Below are 20,129 nucleotides of genomic sequence, written 5' to 3' on the forward strand. Positions count from 1 at the left end.
GAATGACTCATGTTATCTGCTACTAGTACATCTATAGGCCTTGACTGCACTGTGTGGGTGTGAATGTGCAAGTGTGCCTCTGTTGTTGCTTGTTACGTATCTCTGTTGAATTTAATGAAGTATCAATTTACTATATCGTAATACTATATTTTACTGTAATTTACTGTATAATAAATCAAATACTTCTGTTTTATGGAACACTAAATTCAGCTGCTTGGGCAAAATCTCAAACTATTTTGGATTGCTTGAGTAGAAACTATTTTCTTAAAATTTTCTCCTTATAGATCAGATATCAGATGTAATGGGTAGATGTTTTTAAGGAGGGAAAACATTGACTCTAATTCGTGCTTAATTTTTATTTTTTTTTAGGTGGGTAATCCATTGTAGTCTCTTCCTCTTTAACCCATTTTTGTTACTTTCTGCCTCTCCAGTGTAATTCCTCATAAATGTTCAATTTATTTTCATTTAATAACAGCTGCGCAATCAGCGATTGCACAGTAGTAGGTTCTGCAGTTTTATGTACTATATTTCTAAATTTTCGATTTTGTATGCATGTCTTCGGAAATAATGGACTTAATTCAGTGGAAGCTAGTTGACTAAGTTTTCATTGCTAGAAACGCTGCCGTGCCTTTTTTAGAGAGGAGTTTTGGGAGTGGGCAAAGGTTCACACTGAACAAACTTATTTCTCAAAGAAATCTGTCAGGGAGCAGCTCTGTTGTTTTAGGCTCTGATTTCCACAGCTGTTCTCTACAGATGAGCACAAGAGGTCCCCTCTGAAGGTGCATCCTTTGCACTGGCAGGCTGCTGTGGGAGTTGTCTGACAGGTATGAGTCTCAGCATCTGTAGACATGGAGCATAAAAGGGAACCGATGCTGTCAGAGCTGTTGGTGCAAGCAAAAATTTGGAGCAGTTCCAAGCCATCCTTCGGAGTGCAGTCATCCACTAATATCCAGCTTGCCAACAATTAGGAATTGAGAGGATCATTATGCAGTTGTGGGGGACATGCCTTTCTTTTGCAGTTAGTAGCTTTTGTATTTTAAATGTTCACACTAGGAAACAAATCCTTTCATGTACATCTGTAGTTCATATGTGTAACTGTTAAAATCATTGGAAAACAGATAAGAAGAGTTAGTTGAGTGTGCCCTCATGAAGCAAAATGGTGCTTTATGTTCATCAAGTTTATGGTCGGCCATAGGACTCCCCTGGAAATGCTGTCTTAGCTGCTACATTACAGTTTTAGGAGCTCCTTAGCACTGCGCAGCTGCTAAGGAGGGGGGTACATGGAATAATAATTTCCATTGCTTGCAGTACATGCAAAGTAATCTCCATTTGTCCCACTCCACCTCTTTCCTTGGATAATGAGATAAGAATAAAGAGCTGATTAATCTTTCTCAAATCTTCTGTACACTAGTAAATACATGAAATTAAGCTTTTCCCTTTTTTGGTGTTTACTGCTTCGTCCTGGTAAATATAGAAGAGCAGAAAAGATTTCTGCCTCTTCCTTTTAATGTCTGAAAGAGTATTTTTTTCCCATGCAGAATATTCCCTCCCTTTCTGATGGGCTGAGGAAGATGCATAGCAGACGTGGGGACCATTTTATTTAATTACCCCTAAAAATTTATCATGATATGTATTTTATTAAGCTGATGATAAAGCTTTATTTATTTACAGTGGCTATCTATGTAATCGAAATCCAAATTCTGATTTTTTTGCATAAAACCTCAGGATAATAAAAATGTTGAATAGATAGCTGAGAAATGATAGACAGAATCAGAAAAAGTGAATATTAATTTTTTCAGAACAGATGTGGTCTGTTTTTTCTTTGCAAAGCTTTTATTCTTTTATCTGACAAATTATGCAAACTTTGAAATAAAAGATTTGAGATTATTCATGTACAAGCTGCCATAAATGTTTGCTACCTCTTTTTTTCATTATAGGCAAGGTGAATTTTATTTACAGACAGCATAAAAGATCCTTTCTGTAATAAAAAATAATGTTAATATGTGTTAATTGCGTCTTTGAAACTGGGTTCTGCAGTGGTTTAGATCCTAACCAGTTTATAGAAGTTATAATCCTCTGATTCTGGGTCTGTCTTTTGATAATATTTGCTGAATACGAAATGAGGTTTTGTCCTGATAACTTAGGGAAACTTTGTAGTTCTAAAACCAGTTATAGCTTGATGCTGTTGTTTGTTCCATTGCTGATCTGGTTTGTATGCAATCCAAGGGTGGAACTGCTTAAATGGTGCCTTCCCCCCCGAGTTAACATTTTAGTGTGGACAGTGTTAACTCTTACGTTTTGAAAGTTCATATGAATACAGTGTCTCTGTCTTTTATGAGTCTACTCATGTGACTTCCTAATGTATTTCTTGAAAGCTGCAGGCTAATTTTAGTCTCTTTGAAAAGGTATTATGTTGATTTGCATGGCTCTTCTATGAAAATAAGGCATTTTATATTGCCATTGAACTTTAATTGGGGTTTCTTTTTTTTTTTCAGGGCACAATGAGCTTATGCTGTCCTTATTTTTCAGCAGCGTGTGTCTTGTGTTCTAAAAATAGCTGCATTGTTTAATGATTCCATATTTGGTAAACATTTCAGTGAGTCTTTGGTAGGAAGAAGCTTAATGTCCCATTTAAAGGGAAAAAGAAGGGGGAGAAAAGAGAAGGTATTATCTTTACTGAAAACTGCAGTCAACAGTTGCCCCATTTTGAAAAGTCTTGTACATTCTTTACCTTTGCTTTCCTCAAAAAGAGAAAAATTACCATGAATTTTCTATCTTTCACTGAAGGAGTAAAATATTATTCCTTATTTATGCCATAAGGTAAAAATATCCTCTCCAAGTAAAAAAATTAATGATTTCTCTTTGTGCTTTGGAGCTAACTATCAAGAACAGTATTTTGGGTCTTCAACAACTATGCGCAGTTTTTTCTGGAAATATCACAGACCTTGGAAATACAAGTGACTAAAGTGGGCCTTCCTGTGCGCTCCTCCCATCAGGCTTGGAAAAATCCCATAAAGTTAAATGAGCACTGTGCCTACAGTACTTATTTACATATTAATTAATTGAAGCAACCTCCCTGAATAGATGGACTGTAATTAGCCCTGCAGCTGCTGGAAACACTATGCCTTCATTGGGTCAAACACCTTTCTCATCCCTCCCAATAGAAAATTTTCTGTGGCAGGCAGTCAGGGATTCTTCATGCATTTTAGAAGGAAGAAATGTGACAACCAGGTAATGGATAGCAACCTGTATTATTAATTAAATAGTGCATACATACAGGACATAGTTTACTTCTCCAGGTTGCAAAGCGTTTGCATTTGTTCTCCGTTGAATGCCCCTTGTCCTTTATTGACATGACGCTGAGGACAGCTGTTTCCTTTCTCATGTTGGAAAATATTAACCACATTAATGGCATTTTCCTAGATGTGTTTCAAAAAAGTGTGTGGTAAAAGAGCTTGAATGGGAGCTGTGCTAGGTGGGAACCTCTGACTCGCGTGAAGAAGGCTGCTGTGTCTCCCAGGGCTCGTTCCGCAGGCTGCTCAGCAGACAGCGCTCGCTTTCTCAGCAGGGCCCCAAAGAGATTCAGTCTCACAACATGTAATACTTTGCTGTTCTGAATGAGATGGGGAAGCTTTTCGGCAAGGGAGGAAGTCTCTTAAAATACATACTTCACAATGGTAATAGGAACAAGCCAGACTGAACGAAAATTGTGTCAATTTTCATTTTGTGGAATTTAGGAGCTTCAGGTTCCATTATACAAAATACAGTTCAGGTCCTAGCATTCCACAGTAGCTGAATAAAAAAAGGGAACAAAAATAATCCTTTGGAAACAAAATTATTGTGATTTGAATCATAATCTTATCAAAATGAATTAAAAAGAAATTATATGCTTAGTATTCTAACTTGATACGTATTTTTTCCAAAGTATCCATTGCTATATGAAGTCTGTTTATCATATACTTAAAATTGTGTTGACAAGAAGTATTTCAAATGCAATAACTAAGGTACAAGGAGCTACAGTTGATCCATTTTTTCAGTTTTCATCCCAAATAAGAAAAGGAAATGGAAGAATATTAAGAAATAGATTTGTCTTCGTTAAAACACAAAAAGTCAAACTACAGTATATGAACTTAGTATTCAGTACCTTTAAACAAATATGCCAAATGTCTGCCTCTGCCTACTGGACAGCAGCAGCACCTTTTGGTGAAAATGAAGCCTGAAATTCCAAACAGGGAGTAATAAAATGCTTTGGTCAGTGGCAGACCTGGGAAGAGAGTTGTAGTTCACCATCACCAGTTAGGGCATTTCTGTTTCTTTGCTGCTTGTAGGAGGAACTTTTGTGGTCTTCCCAAGATGAACATCTTTTCGTTTGCAGTGTGTCTTCACCCTTTTGTAGTTCAGAGAGTAGGAATCTGTGCACCAAAGTCCCACAATTGTGTGTCTCTGGCATTAGACCCATAGTAGCAGGAAATTCAGCAGAAACAGCAGTCACAGCTGCTTCCCGTTAACTGGGAGCTGGTGGCACCTACTTCATCTGTCATGGGGAGATCATGTTTCTATGCCCCTAACCCTACAGGCACATCCATTCTCAGGGCAGGGACAAGTGTCTGAACACAAGTGTTTAGTATCATTTTGGGCACTGTGGGGATATCCGGTCTGGCCTCCAGCTCATGCTGGGGAAAGGTGTATCTGTGAAGTCCTGCATGATACCTGCCAGCCCTTTGCAATTGTCTTAAATAGCATAGTGGTTTCAAATGGCAGGAGATGCCTGTGTTGAAGCAGAGAAATCCTACCCCGCCTTTCTCGCTATAGTCAGGTGTTTGTGCAGAACCGGGTGCGCATATTTTTCACCCTTTCTGGGGATTCATTCAGCTGCCTACAATGGCGAAGCAATACTTGCAAGGCGGGACAGGGATAACAACAGCGGAGTGTACCATCTTCACAAGCTGCCCAGTGCTCAAGGGTTTGCGTGTAGATTTTGCGTTGAATATGTGTAAATGTGTCAGGAATAGAAGCCAGTACTCTGACCTCCCTGCTAGCAGGAGCATGCCCTCCCCACTCAGTTCTTGAGCCTTGTGCTAATGTATTTTTTCTTTTATTCCATTTGTAATTATTTCTAGGTTTTCAACAGTGGCATATGAGCTTTTATTCTATTTAAGAATAACGTTTTCTTGCATCTTTTTGAAGCTTTTGTATAATTAAAAAAAAATACTGAAATTAGCTGCTTGATAGCATGCTCAGCTAAGCCTTAAGCGGTGAAAATACTGCTTAGTAAATGTGCTCTACAGTTATTGAGCAAATTTCCTGTTTAGTTCCTTTAGCTAAGTCACTTTCCTGTTCTTTTCCAATGTTATCCAAGATAAATTTTGTTCTTTTCCAGTGTTATCCAAGATAAATTTTGTGGTATCATCAACATTTCAGTGGAAGGGCTGCATGACGTTATGACTGAAGATCCTGAAACAGGAACGTACAAAGAGTAAGTGGAAAATCTAATTAATTTTTGTGAGTTTAACAGTAGCAGTACTGTTTTATATGTAGTGTTTTTATTGGAAAAATCTGTAGGCAGTTAAGACATGCTCATAAGAGTTCTGTGTTCACAAGAGTGAATGTTTTAGTAAGATACGAAATTTTTAGTCTTAAGAAAAAATAATTGTAACGGGGAAGGAGGGCTTAAAATGACAGTGTAATTTTATACTGTTCATTGTTATCTTCTAAATGATGCCTTAAAATCCATGCTTGGATTTGCTTTTTTGCTCACTTGACTATTATCTAAAATTACAATCCAACAAACCTGTATGTTGATAGGCTGGTAGCTCAGTTGCTTCGGCTGTGACATCTGGAGTTTAACTGAGATCTTTTTCTAAATACCTCAGCCCCATTGAGTGGAGCCAGTGTACAATAATTTATGGCCTGGAGAACTTAAAAACCTATCCCACAAGGACATATTCCCCCTTCAGTTGTTCAGCTTAACACACCTGCTGCTACATTGCACACCTCAAGAAACAGTTTCCAGAGCCAAGAGCAGGAGTTCGTTTGTGGCAGGAAGGTGGTGTCAGGCGTGCTCAGAGTGCACTGCCACCCAGCACCACACTCATTCATCTCCTGCTGGCTCCCAGGTTGCTGGTGGTGTTCCATCAGAGCTGGAGAACTTAAAAAAAACAACCCACTGAATAATAAGGATTTTTTTTTTTTTTTTATGACAGAGGTCTTATTGTTGTTTTTTCTATGTAATGATTGCATAGTTTTAGAATGATGGTGAGCTGTAAGACATAAAAAACAGGTGCTCTGCAAGATGTGCCTACAGATATTATATTCTAATAACAGTATTTACCAGACGCTAAGAATCAAGAGTTTCTAGCTTTCTAGTAAGTACCTGGTGATGGAACAGACTGTATCTGGACTAATTAATTAATTGCTTAAGGAGATATTTGCTGGCACAGAACACCCTGCATGCAATCTATTAAGTTTTTCTTCTCTTAAAACAGGTGGTCTGCACACAAGTGTGCACTGAGAATGGTCCACACTTGTGCTGAGCCTGAACTATGCCCAGGAGTTAGTGGCAGAAGTACTTTGGTTTTTTTTTTGGTTTTTTTTTTTCTAACTATCAGTATAGAAGATGTAACTCCAAAGTCTGACAATGTGGTTTGACACTGTGTTCTATTTGCTCTGGGAGACAACATTACAGAGTCCCTTCTATTTCTAAACATGTTGCCTTGCCAGCACTTGTTGAAAAGAGTTCTTGCAGAGACATAAATAAAACTTTGTCCTATTTCATTTCATATTTTAACCTTGAAGGCTTGTAGAACTTGTCACTATACTTTTCCAAACTTTGGACATTTTTTTTGCTTTATAAAATATAGGAACACTGAACCAAGGACATATTTCTGTTGACAGATACTGAATGGTCTGTTTGAAAGATTCTGACATTTGTGTTACATATTTTGACATCATCTGAAAGTAAATAAAGTGAGAGCACTCATCTGGAGTATGTGTGCTATTCTAGCTCTCCAGGTTCAGAAAAAAATTGTGCGCTCCACTGATTATCATAGTATCTAATTACTGTAGTGCAGAGACAAAATCAACATGCATGTTTAGCATAGGATAATCAAGGCCGAAGCACTATGGAACTGCAGCCACTGAAGGAGGAAAAGGAGGTAAACACACACAGGGAAAACTATACAAATTAAAATGACAGTGTTGGCTTAAGTGTAAGCTAAGCATGAATACATTTAAACTGGAAATCTGAAGAAACTGTTGTAGTTCGAGCAATGAGGTTTTTGGAAGAGCCTTTCCAAATACAAAGGCAGAGGTAAAGTTCTTACCAGTTTTTAGATGGAATTTTGTTCAGGTTATGAAAATGCTTACATGGTGTCCTGGCTTACAGTACAAAGGGATTACACTCAGACCAGTTTCCTAGCATTTATGTTTTGCATTGTAGCAATAATTACATGAAAGTTTGAGAAACCTCAGATTTTCTGGAAAGAGAAGCATTCCATTGTTGTAGTCCTGTCTCGCCAATATTCACAATTTTATCATCTTGCTTCTCCTTTTTTCTTTTTTTTTTCTTCCCCCCCCCCCCCCCCCCTTTCCAAGTTTTCCTTTGTGATACTTATCAAGGTCTGAAAAAGTCAATTCAATCTTTTATGTTTTGGCAATTGATACATTTTTGTCTCCTTTTTTTTAATAAACTGAAGAAATCATGTCATTTCTGAGGAGAGGAGACAAGAGACTTGCTGTATTGTTTTGAAATAACTAATGCATTAGTTGGAAATGGCTTCTGTATTAGCATTTGACCCTTCTTCCATGCTGTTTAGCAAGTGTTTCATATGGCTCTAAACCCATGTTAGTAGAAAAATGAATATATAAACAGAGTAAACCTGAACATTTTCACATAAAATCACAACTTTTTTTGATTTTAATAACTTTAAAGCAAGTTATTCAACTTAGCTGCAGGAACATTTCACCTGCTAGTGGAATGCAGCAATTAAAAATGCACAGTAGCACAGAACTGAAAATGAACAATAATGGGCTCATAATGAGAATTATGCAAATGAGCAATAATCTGTCTTGATGCTTTGTCATTTGTGAATTATGTGTCCTTCCTGCCATAAAACATACCAAATACACAGCAGCAAGTTATTGTCACCTGAGAGATTTTTAAATCCTTTGAGTTTCAAAGCAGCTTTTCTAGGAAAAAAATGATAAAATGGTGGAATATTTGTGTAGTCCTTCAACGTAGAGAATATAAAGTGAATGGAAAGCATGTTTGCTGTAGGATAGCTTTCACCAGTGCTTTTTATAAAGTGTGCAAACTGTTCCGAGAGACAGAAAAACCTCTGGCATCTAAACTATTATTTTCATATTTCCTGGTTTTCTATTTACTGCAAAAATAATAGTTAAAATATGGCTGTTAGTTGTGGGTATTGTACCTACCAGTTGAGGGTGGAGCAAAACAAAAAGTAAGAATTTTAAACGCTTTGTTTTACCTGCCTAGAAAAAAGTCTTCAAATACATGCCTGCAGAAGCTAACTCATTTCTCTCTGCCTGAAACGTTATTGTTTAGTGTCTAGAACCAATAGCAGTGACCTTATTAGTTTTAAGGTCTTCTTGTTCAAGATCTCACAGGAAAACATGAATGCAATGAGAAGTCTTGGCTTGGTTTTGCATATGTGCCACATCAGTTTTCTCGTTGATAGGATACAGAGTGCTTGTATAGCACTTCCTTGGAGAGACTGGGAAATTCTAGTTAGGAACAGTAGGTTTTTCTATAATAATTTTTTTAAACCTACATAGCCATTTTCTAGATGCAGAAATTAATTTTTAAGGCAGAACTTGAGCTAAAATATGAGGGATAACTGAGAGTGTTACATTGGTGTAAGTGACACAGAAAATGCATTCAGGCTTCTTTAGAGTCACTGTTCTCAGGAAAAAAAAGTACGTGCTAACAGGGATTGCCTGACTTTCATCAAACTCCCTCATAGCTGCCCTGTGTTTTTAAAAGGGCTTTAGAATAATTTTTAATGATAATGTATGTTAACCGTACTCTTACTTCCATTCTTAGCTGCATGTTGATGTCTCATTTTGAAGAGCCCATCGCTACAGAAGATGAGGAACCTCCCACAGAACAAGACAAAAGGAAAAAAATGGTAAGTTTTACATCTGTTATTCAATTATTCGGTTCAACTGATTATGTGATTCACTTGTGTCAGGCTAAATTCTTTGCCTTTGGATTTGGTTCATCTATTGTTCTTGGAAAATTCATCTCTTGAATCAGAAAAGGAAAATACTTTGATGAAACTTTGCAGCCATGACACTTACGCTTCTGCATTCCTTTTGAGTCTTGGAAAACGTTGCCAAAATAAACATCATCTGTTCACAAAATCTGGACACTATTATAGTAAGACTTTATAAAAAGGGTTTATTGAAAAACGCAGGGAACTAAAGCTTACTGAAATGTCATGGCAGGCCAATTTTCTCATATTTAAAACAATCCTTGTTATATTGGATTATATGTTTTACCTGAACAGCTTATGCAAGCTATGTGTGCTTGCATAAAACCTCTTTCTAATGTAAAGAACTCTTAATAAGGAGCATTGGTTTAGATGAAGATATCTGGATTAGGTCCCGTGCAATTATGCTATTTTTGTCCAACCAAATCTGTGAACGTTTCATCATTTAACTTACTTTTGTAGAAGTTCAGGGAAACTGTTTCCTCATACAGAAAACTGCAGCGTACAAGTACTGTGAAATAAAATAAAGTCTGAACTGCTTGGCATTGAGTAATTGGAAAATGTGGAATTGGGTGATTGAATAGATGTGCGTAGCCCTATCACACATTTGCTTTAACTGACCTACATGTGTCCAAAAGAATACTTGTGGGCACTCCTGTAGTGCTTTATTTCTTCTTGTAGGAGCAGCAAAGAGTTTGGATGACTTCTGGTAGTTTGTTTTAGTTTAGGGGGGATTTTAAGCCACTGGATGCTTTTGGTTTGTTGTTAGGCTTCTCTTCTAAATACTAATCAGTGTATGGTTCCTTTAAAAAAAGAAAAAGTGACACAAAACCTCTTGTGTATTCTTCTGCTATTAGTAATGCCTTAAGAGAAATTCCTAGTGTTTTGCAATTTCAGATTTAAACAAAAGACAGAAATATTATTTTCTATGGTCCTTAAAAATGTATTAGATAGTTCTATAATTCATTTACTCTTAAAAGCATCTTTAGACTCTGTTAGGCTTGGTTAAATTTTCTTCTAGTTTGTGGGCTTAAATTATATTCTGACTGTTCATTGCAGAATGATAATATTTATCATACATAGATACATATAGGTCGTTATCAGTAGGGATTGATATACCTATGTGTCAATAGGGAGAGAGATACATTTGAGTCATTAATCAGATTTAAAAAACATAAAGTGAATTTAAATTTACAGTCCTTTCTTGTTCTCAGTTTCTTTTGAATATAGTCAAATTTTATTTCTCTCTGGCTGGCTAAAGTTTTAATAAGTTTCTTGCAGAATTTATCTTAATTTTTCAGTTACAGGTTGACTTTAATAGTTTGGATATGTATTTAGAAATATAGACTTGGTAGATTTACTATGGACTACCTTCGATGTGGATATATCAGGCAAAATGAAAAGCAGGGCACATTGGTTTATGACCTGTATCATTCTTCCCTCCTAAATGGTACAACGCACCAGTATAGTGTTGATGAACACTGTCATAATGAGGGGACTGTTCCGGGGTCACGTGCAATACAGAGTCAGTGGCCATTTGAATGAAGAGAAATGGCTGTACTTTGGTAAGGAGAAGCCAGAGCCCTTACAGACATGACGAGGCAGGTTTTGGTTTACATGGGAAATGTACCTTCTCTTGAGCCATGTCACTTGTCTTTTTTCTCTGAGGAATTGCTTGTGATTTTTTTCTTATCTGTTGTTTAACATTCAGCTTAAACACCTTTTCAGCCTTTGTTTCCTTGGAGGTTTACACAGAATAAATTGCCGTGCATGAACATCAAAGCTTCATTTTCGTTTTGGATCTCACAGTCTAGATGTAACTATTTGCACAGTTACTGTGTTTTCTAGATTACTAAGCATTCTGAAAATCCTTTGGTTTTCTCCTTTCAATCCTCTTTTATAAGGGTAGCTGTCCGTTTTGCTCTTCTTGTTACCATATTTAGCCAATAAATCCTGATATATTTCAGACTTGAGCCTTCTATACTGACATTTTTTCAGCTAACTTCAGTATTTACTGTATTCTTATTCCTTTCTATGCAATTTCTCACAGCTTTTAAAGCAAGCAAACTGTAGTTGTTGTGAATGTCTGCTATAAATTCATTCTGAATCCCAACTGAAATTGCCCGGTATAAATTTTTGTGGATAGTGCAGAAATTGAGACTTGCCTGTTCTCATGGCTGTTTATTTCAAAGTTACACAGGTCGTTTGGGTAGGTCACTAGTAGTAGAAGTGTAAAATTATAACCAAGACTGTAAATCATGGCTTTGAAAGCACAACTAGCATTTGATTTGAAAAACTTGATTACAAACAGTGCATCACCTGGGCGCATTGCTACCCACCTGTACGGGAAGTTTCTTCCACTCTGGAGGAGCATCAGCACACACACACAATTCGTGTGATGTCTAGAACAACTGCAGCAGTAGACACCACTTGTGAAACAGAAGTGGGAACAAATATTTGACGTGAGAAAGGGAAAATCAAGAACAACTTAAAGGGAATCCGCAATTGATTTGACAAAGTTTCTAGTCTCCTGTCCCACTTCATTCCTGCAAGAAGTTTCTATCCTCTTATATATTCCGTTGCTGAATCAGCAACTAATATTAGTGCTTACAGTTTAAACCTCATAAAAACAATAATGAAAAGATAAATGAGATTCTCTCTTTCAAGATAATAATGCTTTGCAACTGTGGCCACACCCTAGGAACTCAGCTTACATGCTTACATTCAAAAATATGTTTATAATAGCCAGTGTTAATACTGATATGGTTGTGTTCCGTGTTGGACTGATGTTGGATGCTTAGTGTTTAGCAAGCTGGAGACTCAATTTTCAAGAGGATGATTTTTCCTCCCAAACGCAAATAGAATAATCTAAAAACATCTTATGGGTCTTCTCTTAAAAAAGATACTATTTTAATTTTTTCATAACAAAAATACAGTGAATAAAGAACAGTGCTTACTGTTCTTCCAAACTGATGATTTTGCTTGCTTATTCAGCTAAGACTGCAGCTGATTGTGTAATATTGTCAACAAATTAATTATACTAAGCTACTTAATTTGTTTTATTAGTCCTGAATACAAGTTCCAGAAACATAGAGTGAAAGGAAAGCAAATTTATTGATGTTGCAGGAAGCTCTTTAATTTACTCAAAATATCTTTGACATGACTATCTGAATGAAATCAAACTAGTCTATTAACTCCGTAATTAAGCCTGGAGACTCGTAAGTCCCTACTGGCTTACAAGAGATGTGCTTCTAGCAGCAGGCATTAATCATACTACAAAAGTCCCTACTGGCTTACAGTGCTGCTGCTTTGAACTGTGAAGGATGGGTTTGTGCTTGTTGCAATTAACTAAGCAGAGTTCTGTACAATTTCTCACTTGTCCTGATAGGACATATGTTAGCCAATACGCAGCAGAAGTGTTTCAGTTACTTTCCTATCTAATGGAAAGACTACATATAGAGTTGACTAGCTTCACTAAAGTTTCATGAAAAAGAAAATGTGGAATTATAATACTCCTAAAATCAAAGTAATTTTTTAGCAAAGTTGCACTGCATATGGTAGCCTGTTCCTGTAACTCCCAGCATTGTGCAAATCTGGCAGCTCCACTAGGGATAAAAATTACTAGCTTTGAATTGTGTGTTATATTATTTTTTCATCTTCTTCACTTTGTTTTTTCAAGATTAATTATTTTTCAGTAGTATGGCAGGGATGATTCAGAGGATTATCTGGAAACCCATCCTCACCTCCTATGAGGCAGGTGGTAAAGGGTTAGCACCTTTAAGAGATGCTAGAGAACATCTCTATAATTATTATTATTACAAGAGATGCTGGAGATAGCTCAGAATTGAAGTTATAGCAAGCTTTGCAAATAAGCAAGAATTCGAACACTTAATTTTCAAAACAATACAGTGCCTCTGTTCAGAGTTTGAAAACCACCATTGGGGTGCTAGAACAGCTAACACACATACTTGTATTCTAATAGCATGTTAAAATTGGGAAAAAATTTGGACTTGAGAATTATTAGTGAACATTGACACATGAGAAATGAGAGGTTTATTTACCTTAAATCTGTTTTTCTTTATTAATGTCTTTTTTTTTTTTAAGTGTCAGAAGAATAAACTTTATGATGTCAAATTGCTGATGAGATTAATTTGTCTTGATAGAGTAGAGAGAAAACTTGCCTGAAGCTGATACTTTAAGGCAGATTGTTCTGAGTTCCCATTCTAATTATGAGTACTTTAACTTAAACAAGGGTTTATGGTAGGGTCACAAAAGTCATACAGTTAGCTAAATATGTAGATTAATTGGTTTATGGGTTAAAAAGTTGTTAAAGAATGGCTTTTCGGTAGTGCTTGCCAAGGAGACTTGGTAATGCATGCCTTTTATGTAGTTATTGCTGGGTCAGGGTCACAAGGATGAGAAAAATGTCTATGGCAATCTTAATACCTGGTTTTCTGTGCAGAATTCCCTACAATAATTTTATACGTGTCTGTTTAGAGCTATGAACTTACTGAAACTAACTAATTAGAAATGCATTATATGTCCCAAATTACAATTGTCGGTTAACAGATGCAAATTGTTCAGAAATTGCTAGATTATTTGCTTGGCAAGACAGTCTTTTTTTACCATGTAGACTGTGCGAATGCTGTTACAAAAGGATAACGCTAACCTTGGCAAATCTTGATTAGAGTAGCCGTGGTTTAGAAATTTGAAATTTCAATATGAAAAGTCTGTTTATAATCTAGAGACCAGATTACATTTGCTAAGAATAATTATTGCAGAACACTAAACACTATTACAATTACTCCCCTTTTCAAAAGAGTTTAATGTTAGAGATAAATAATAAAAAAGATCATATCTTACCTTTGAAATGTAAAATACCTGGATAGTAGAAAATGGTGAAGAATCAAAGGCTAAAAAGCCAATATTAGGAATACTGGGGGAATGATTACGAGATTCACAATATGGAAGGTGAGGTGACCGTAATAAGAAAGGAGTTGCAAGCACTGATGGAAGAGGCTAAAAAGCAGCCTGCTTTTCACTGGTGTTGTTCATAAGAAGTAAGACTAACTTCTCTTTTGTGGTAATTACAGTGGTTTTAGATGTTTTACCCTGTCCTATATTTATGTGCCTGTTTCAATCAGTATTTCCCCCTTGTTTTGGGTATAATATTTTTTTAATAAATAAGGAAAGAATCTTAAGGTTTAATGTCTTCCACCCCATATTAACATTGAAATATTTCTTTATTTGTGTCATGACAAAAGAGCAGTTGTGCAAGTTTAATATGCCTGATTTCTTTGGAAATAGCGGCACAGCAGTGTGTTATGAGCTCACAAGTCTCCTATTTCAGTGGGCTTTGAGATCTAGCATTACATTTTGTTTCTTGGTCCTCCGGCATAAAGAGTAGTGTTGTTTGGTTTTGATACTACGATGAACAGATCAGGGGTGTGCAGTAATTTCCTGTTTATTTGAGCACTTCTTTATGGTGTGGCCAGCTGCAGGTGTCGCCACCTCCCATCCCCTTTTATCCATCCAGGTGGACTGCGAGACAAATGCTGCATAACTATCTGTGTCCTTAGACTGTCCACACATGTCTTATGGTATTGAAATTAAGAATTGGTCTTATGTCAATGCAGCCCCTTCATTTACCTCTTTTTGCTTTCATTAAGAAGCAGTTAACAAGGGGAAGAGAGTGACAAATACTCTGTCCCTCCCAAAAGAAAATTGCATAATCCGCTCGACTGACGGGGTAGAATAGGAACTATTGCTGAAGAAGTGTGTCTGTTTATGCGTATGGACAGTTTATTTTAGCCATTGTCATATAAACTAAACTAGTTCAACTCTTTCAGTGTTTTGTTTCCTTACTAGTAAAATATAACTGACTGTAGTTCATGCTTATCATGGTAACGTCGGATGTGTTTTTTAGGAGTCACAAAAACACATTAGGCACTAATTAACAAAGAAGCTTTGAAATTGTTTTATCTTGTAGGAGCGTGAAATCTTACAGCAGACTGGGTCCATGATTTGAGACTGTTTCAAATAGTTTTAAACTGATTATTTGCTTTTGATAATAATTAACTTGATCTTTGCTTTACAAGAGTTTTTTCCTTTTTATTCTCAGTTAAGTACAAAGAAAAACAGAAGATTCCTTTCTTGAAGTCAGGTTATAAAGGAGATGAGTAAGTCACAGAGTATTCTTTAGTGCATTGTTAAAATTTTTTCTCTTATATGTTTTCCACAGCTTGCACTGAAGGACCCTGTACACACTGTGTCATTGCAACAATTCGTCTATGAGAAGCTAAAGGCACAGCAGGAAATACTGGGAGAACAAGGTTTTCAGGCACTTATGGAAACCGTGGATACAGAAATTGTTGCACAGCTACAAGAATTTTTACAAGGCTTCTAAATAAGCAGAAACAAGATTTTTTATGTCCAATTTCCCCTTCAAAAAAATAGAAAAGAACTCTAGCCTTCCATCTTGTATGGAAGAGCCTACTGAAAGCTGAAAATAACTTGTGTTAAAAAATAAAAAATAAGTTTCTGTTGTTGCTATTAAACTAACTTTGGTAATGCTTTATGGTTTTTTTTTTTTAATAATATACTTAGGGTTTTGTCATCAAAGTAGCACATCCATGATTCCTAACATGATATATACTGTCCTAGATTGTACCATTTTTTTGGTACCATTATTGGCTATTTGGTTCACAAAGCCATCATAAACAGAGAGGTCTGAAGGAACTTAGTAATGTGTATTAATGAGAAGTGTCTATTAATCCAGCAGTATGATTCAGTATCAAGAGCTTCTTGTCTTGATGTTGTATACCTATAACTTTCTCTCCTTCCTGTTACTGTCTCTTCACTCTACATTCAACCATACAAGCAGAAAGAGTTAGGAAAGCAGTAAAACTGTGAGCAGAAGAATTCCTTCATGAGAAAAAGATAATTGCCATTTGAATTATCTCAGAGAAAGAAAAACTTAGGTTGTAACACTTAAATTGTATTTGAAGAGGTGTTAGAGAATGTGTATCTGAAGATGTGGGTTTTCATTTTTATCACCAATTTCTTTATTTCTATTATGAAAAATTTCTTGCTTTCTTGAGTTCCTTCTGTCTCACTTTTACCTGTCATAACACAGAGAAACTCACTAGAGGTAGATGAGTAATTAATTCAAATTAATACTTGGCTGTACCTGGACTACTAAAATTGCTGTTCTTTTTTTTAATCAAAGCTTTTTTTTAATCCAAGGCATATGATCAGGATACTTCATAATTGTTGCTGAAATGTTTGAGCCCAGATGGTCACAATTGAAATAATTATTTGCAAATGTGAGGCTCACTTTGAGTTTTAATTATTTATTACTTACCTCTACAGCTGCAGGAATGACAGGGTAAAGTTTCTCCTCTCTGTGTGCCTTTGTCTTTCGTACCCTGCACATGGGAGGGAGGAGAGAAAGGCTCTTTTCCATTTTGAGATTTTCCTTTTAAGTTCAGATCTTCCACTTTTCAAAGTTGAAGTGAACTTTGCTTCACTAAGGGATGATTAAGCTATTAGGACAGCTTTTTCATTTTTATTTTCTCAGAGGGGATTAGCTGTTTAAAGACACCTACATGCTTTTGTTACTCTTACCAGATAACCAAATGCTTTTAAAAATCTGAGCCTTTTTCTTTACTGACCCTTGGAGGAATAACTGTTTTTGAAACCTCCCTTCTGTTTGCAGAGGAAGGCTTACGGTTCCCCCCTCCTCCTTTGGCTTCAGTGGCAGAAGCTGCTGAGGCTCTTGCATCTGAATGCAAAACCTTCCCTGTACCCCGATGGCAGCATCTGTCTGTAGAATTTGTTTGATAACCCATAGTTTCTTGCTTTTTACCTTGGTGTAGGGAGGTTAGAAGAATTGTTACACTTTGTCTGTTATCTGCATGTCATTTCCTCAGTCAGTCAAATCAGTTCTCAAAATTAGAGTTTTCACTATGTTTGGTACTTGAAAGGGAAGGGACTCAGTGTGATAATGGTCCCTTTCAGCTGAGAACTACAGTTACCAGAACCCGCTGGCATTTGACTGAAACTGCATTTGTTGCACAGTTAATCTGCGGAGACCCCCAGCATTTGGCTCGATGTAAAACTAGCACAGATCTGTTTGGCCTCGCCAGCTTTGGCCCTGCACGACATGACTGGATGGCATACAGAAAAACCCCAGCTCGGGAAGCAATACTTTTCTATCACTGTTCGGTAAAATCACGTGCTCAACGCCTAATGGTGCCGCTGCCTGACGTTTTAGAGGGAGGGAGGTCCTACCTACTGTAGTCCAGCCTTGGCCAAAAGGCTGCTGTCTGCATTTCTGCTGCATGGCCAAGCCTCCAGGCTCCCTGTGCAGCGTCTTGCAGTCTCAGGTCAAGCCTGTCAGCATGGCTGCGCGCAGCTGAGCCAGGCGCGGCTGCCTGCCTCGCTCTCCGAGATACTCAGCCCCCCGTTACCTCACGTGGTGGTGGAGTGTTAACTGCAATTTATTTTAGTGCACAGTAACTAATGTTGGCACAGACTCTGGCAGGAATGATGGACATGCTTCTGGCTAATAATGGCACGATAACGTTGTGATTAACTTTCTGAGTAACGTTTCTGAATAAGTGTATGTACTCATTTTCATATGCATTAGGGAACAAGTTAAATTTGTCACTAGGTGTTTAGCTTTTCATCTTGGAAGATTTTACTCCAAGGCTTGTACTATAAATGAAACCAATTGTCATCAGCATAACTGCTTATATGACAACCACTGTCAGAACACTGCAAAACTGTCCGTCTGTGCTCAGCAGTGGTCTAGTACTCAGAAAATGGAGAAATTTCATCTTAAAACAGCAGAAAAAATTATATATAATATCCTTATATACTAAATCCTTATATAAAGGATTAAATTTTCACTGAAGGTTGTGGTTTAGGACAGCAGCAAGCTTTAGCCCTTGTTGAAATTTCTGACTTCAGCCTCTTGGGGAAGAAGGGAAACGGAATACAACAAATTGCCTGACATCGAAGCAGTAAAATACAGTTTCCAAAATTCTCGTGAGGCAGGATCTTTGATCCTGTTGCCCTTTCAGCTTTGTTTTTCACGTCAGAAAAAAATTTAAATCTGGATTTTATTTTTTTTTCTACAGCACAATTAAACTCCTGAGGCTTACAGATTTTAGCAGTTTACATTTAGAAGAGGCAATAACTGTGAGTTGAAGACAAGCTTTTTCTGTCTCTGATAAGAGTTAAATGTCTTTGAAGGTATGTGCTGAAAGAAACTGAGAGAACTGATTCCTCTGCTTCCATCTTCAAGAAGTTAACTTTGGTGTGTCAATGAAGTGACCTAACTGAAGTGAACCTATCTAATCTCATTGCATTTGTTGAATTATTTTTTTCATCTTCTAAAGGTAATTTTATCCACGCTGTAATTTTATCCTGTTAGGTAGTCCAAGTGTTTGTTTTATACAGAACAATTACTAGAATAATTTTACTTCTAGAAATGCTTTTAGGTTAGATAACCTGAAGTGTAATAGATAGGTAACCTTAAGTATGATAAGGTTAGATAACCTAAAGTATGATGGATAACCTTAAGTACGATAAACTTAACGTTAGATAACCTGAAGTGTGATAGATAAACTTAAGTATGTTGAAGCTCTAGATTTACAAAGAAAAAACCCCAAAACATATATATATATCTAGGTACGTGTATAAAATGTGCATGTATATAGATGTATATCATGTACACGTGGGGTTGGAAGGCAACGGGCGCTGCTGTCTGTTCCATGGGGGCCGGTTGCGTTGCTGGCCCGGTGGCCAGGCCTGCCCACTACCGCAGGGCCGCCCCCTCCGGCCGCCCTCCTCATCTCTGTCGCCCTGCTGCTGTGTTGAGCCGGACCAACACTCCCGCCACGTTTCAAAGGGGCAGGGGACGCAGTCTTGGGCTGTCGCCGCGTTCCCTGTCTCGCCGGCAGGGAGGTTGTGGCCTCCTACCTTCACTTCAGTGAAGGGATGAGTTTTTTTGCGTCGTTTGTGAGCAAGTCCAAGGGCCAGGCCAATTCCCGATAACGTCCTCCATTGTGGTGGCCTTTGAGGCTGGAGGGGGAGTGGACGGCGCGGTGGGTGCCTTTAGATGCTGCAACGCTAATACTGCCCTGAAGAAAAGGACTTTAGAGAACCAAGATGTCATCCTTCCTCTCGTGAAGTTGTTTTCCAAGGCTTGAACCACAATTTTAATTTGAAGAGGGACCAACACAGTGTTTACTCTGTAGCAAAGCTGATCATAAAGATCCTCTTTTCTTTTCTTCTTGGTCCCAATGGGTGTTCAGACATCTTCTCCCAGGGTACCAGGAGTGACAGCCAGAGTCCTAAGCAGAGTCACAGTTCGTAACTGCAAATTTTAACTGATGGGCACATTTCTCTGATGGTTCAGCAATGATAAGATGAAAAATGATCTATCTTCGATAGACCATTTTAACACAGGCATGCTATCAGATTTACAGTCAGTATCATTCGGTAACGTTTAGTATGCTTTTTTTTTTAATTTTTATTTAGTTCCAAACTCTTGTGATGCTCCTAAATTGCAGTTCATGGTGTTCTCTGAACTGCTGAACGTGCCACATCTTCACTTAGCAAAAGCAGCACCTTTTTAATTAAGGTACACATTTTGAAGGCTTTCCGAACTCATTTACTTGTCTTGCTTCAATACTGCTGCTTAAAAGAAATAAATTATTAATTACTAATTTTAAAACGGTCACAACTTCGTTATAGTGCTAGCTGTGATTAATAATGATGACTAATCATCGGATAATCAGATTTTACTGGTGCTGTAGAAACTTTTCATAAGGTACAATAGCTTGTTTTTACCAGATTTTGCTGACTCTTGGGGAAAATGAAATCAAATTA

General features: G+C 37.2%; 1 protein-coding gene across 4 annotated transcripts in view; it reads left to right on the top strand.

Moving 5' to 3' along the window:
- Window positions 1-16,558, top strand: part of IPO11 (importin 11) — a 93,127-nt gene extending 76,569 nt beyond the window's left edge. For all 4 annotated transcript variants that reach the window (XM_074569341.1, XM_074569343.1, XM_074569342.1 and 1 more), the window contains 3 exons: window positions 5,381-5,476; window positions 9,062-9,146; window positions 15,472-16,558. In XM_074569341.1, coding sequence (XP_074425442.1) covers window positions 5,381-5,476; window positions 9,062-9,146; window positions 15,472-15,636 — 346 coding nt within the window. In that variant the 3' untranslated portion in view covers window positions 15,637-16,558. The remainder of the gene's footprint in view (window positions 1-5,380; window positions 5,477-9,061; window positions 9,147-15,471) is intronic.
- Window positions 16,559-20,129: the final 3,571 nt, after the last annotated feature.

The sequence above is a fragment of the Larus michahellis genome, chromosome Z (assembly GCF_964199755.1).
Source record: "Larus michahellis chromosome Z, bLarMic1.1, whole genome shotgun sequence".
Lineage (NCBI taxonomy): Eukaryota > Metazoa > Chordata > Aves > Charadriiformes > Laridae > Larus > Larus michahellis.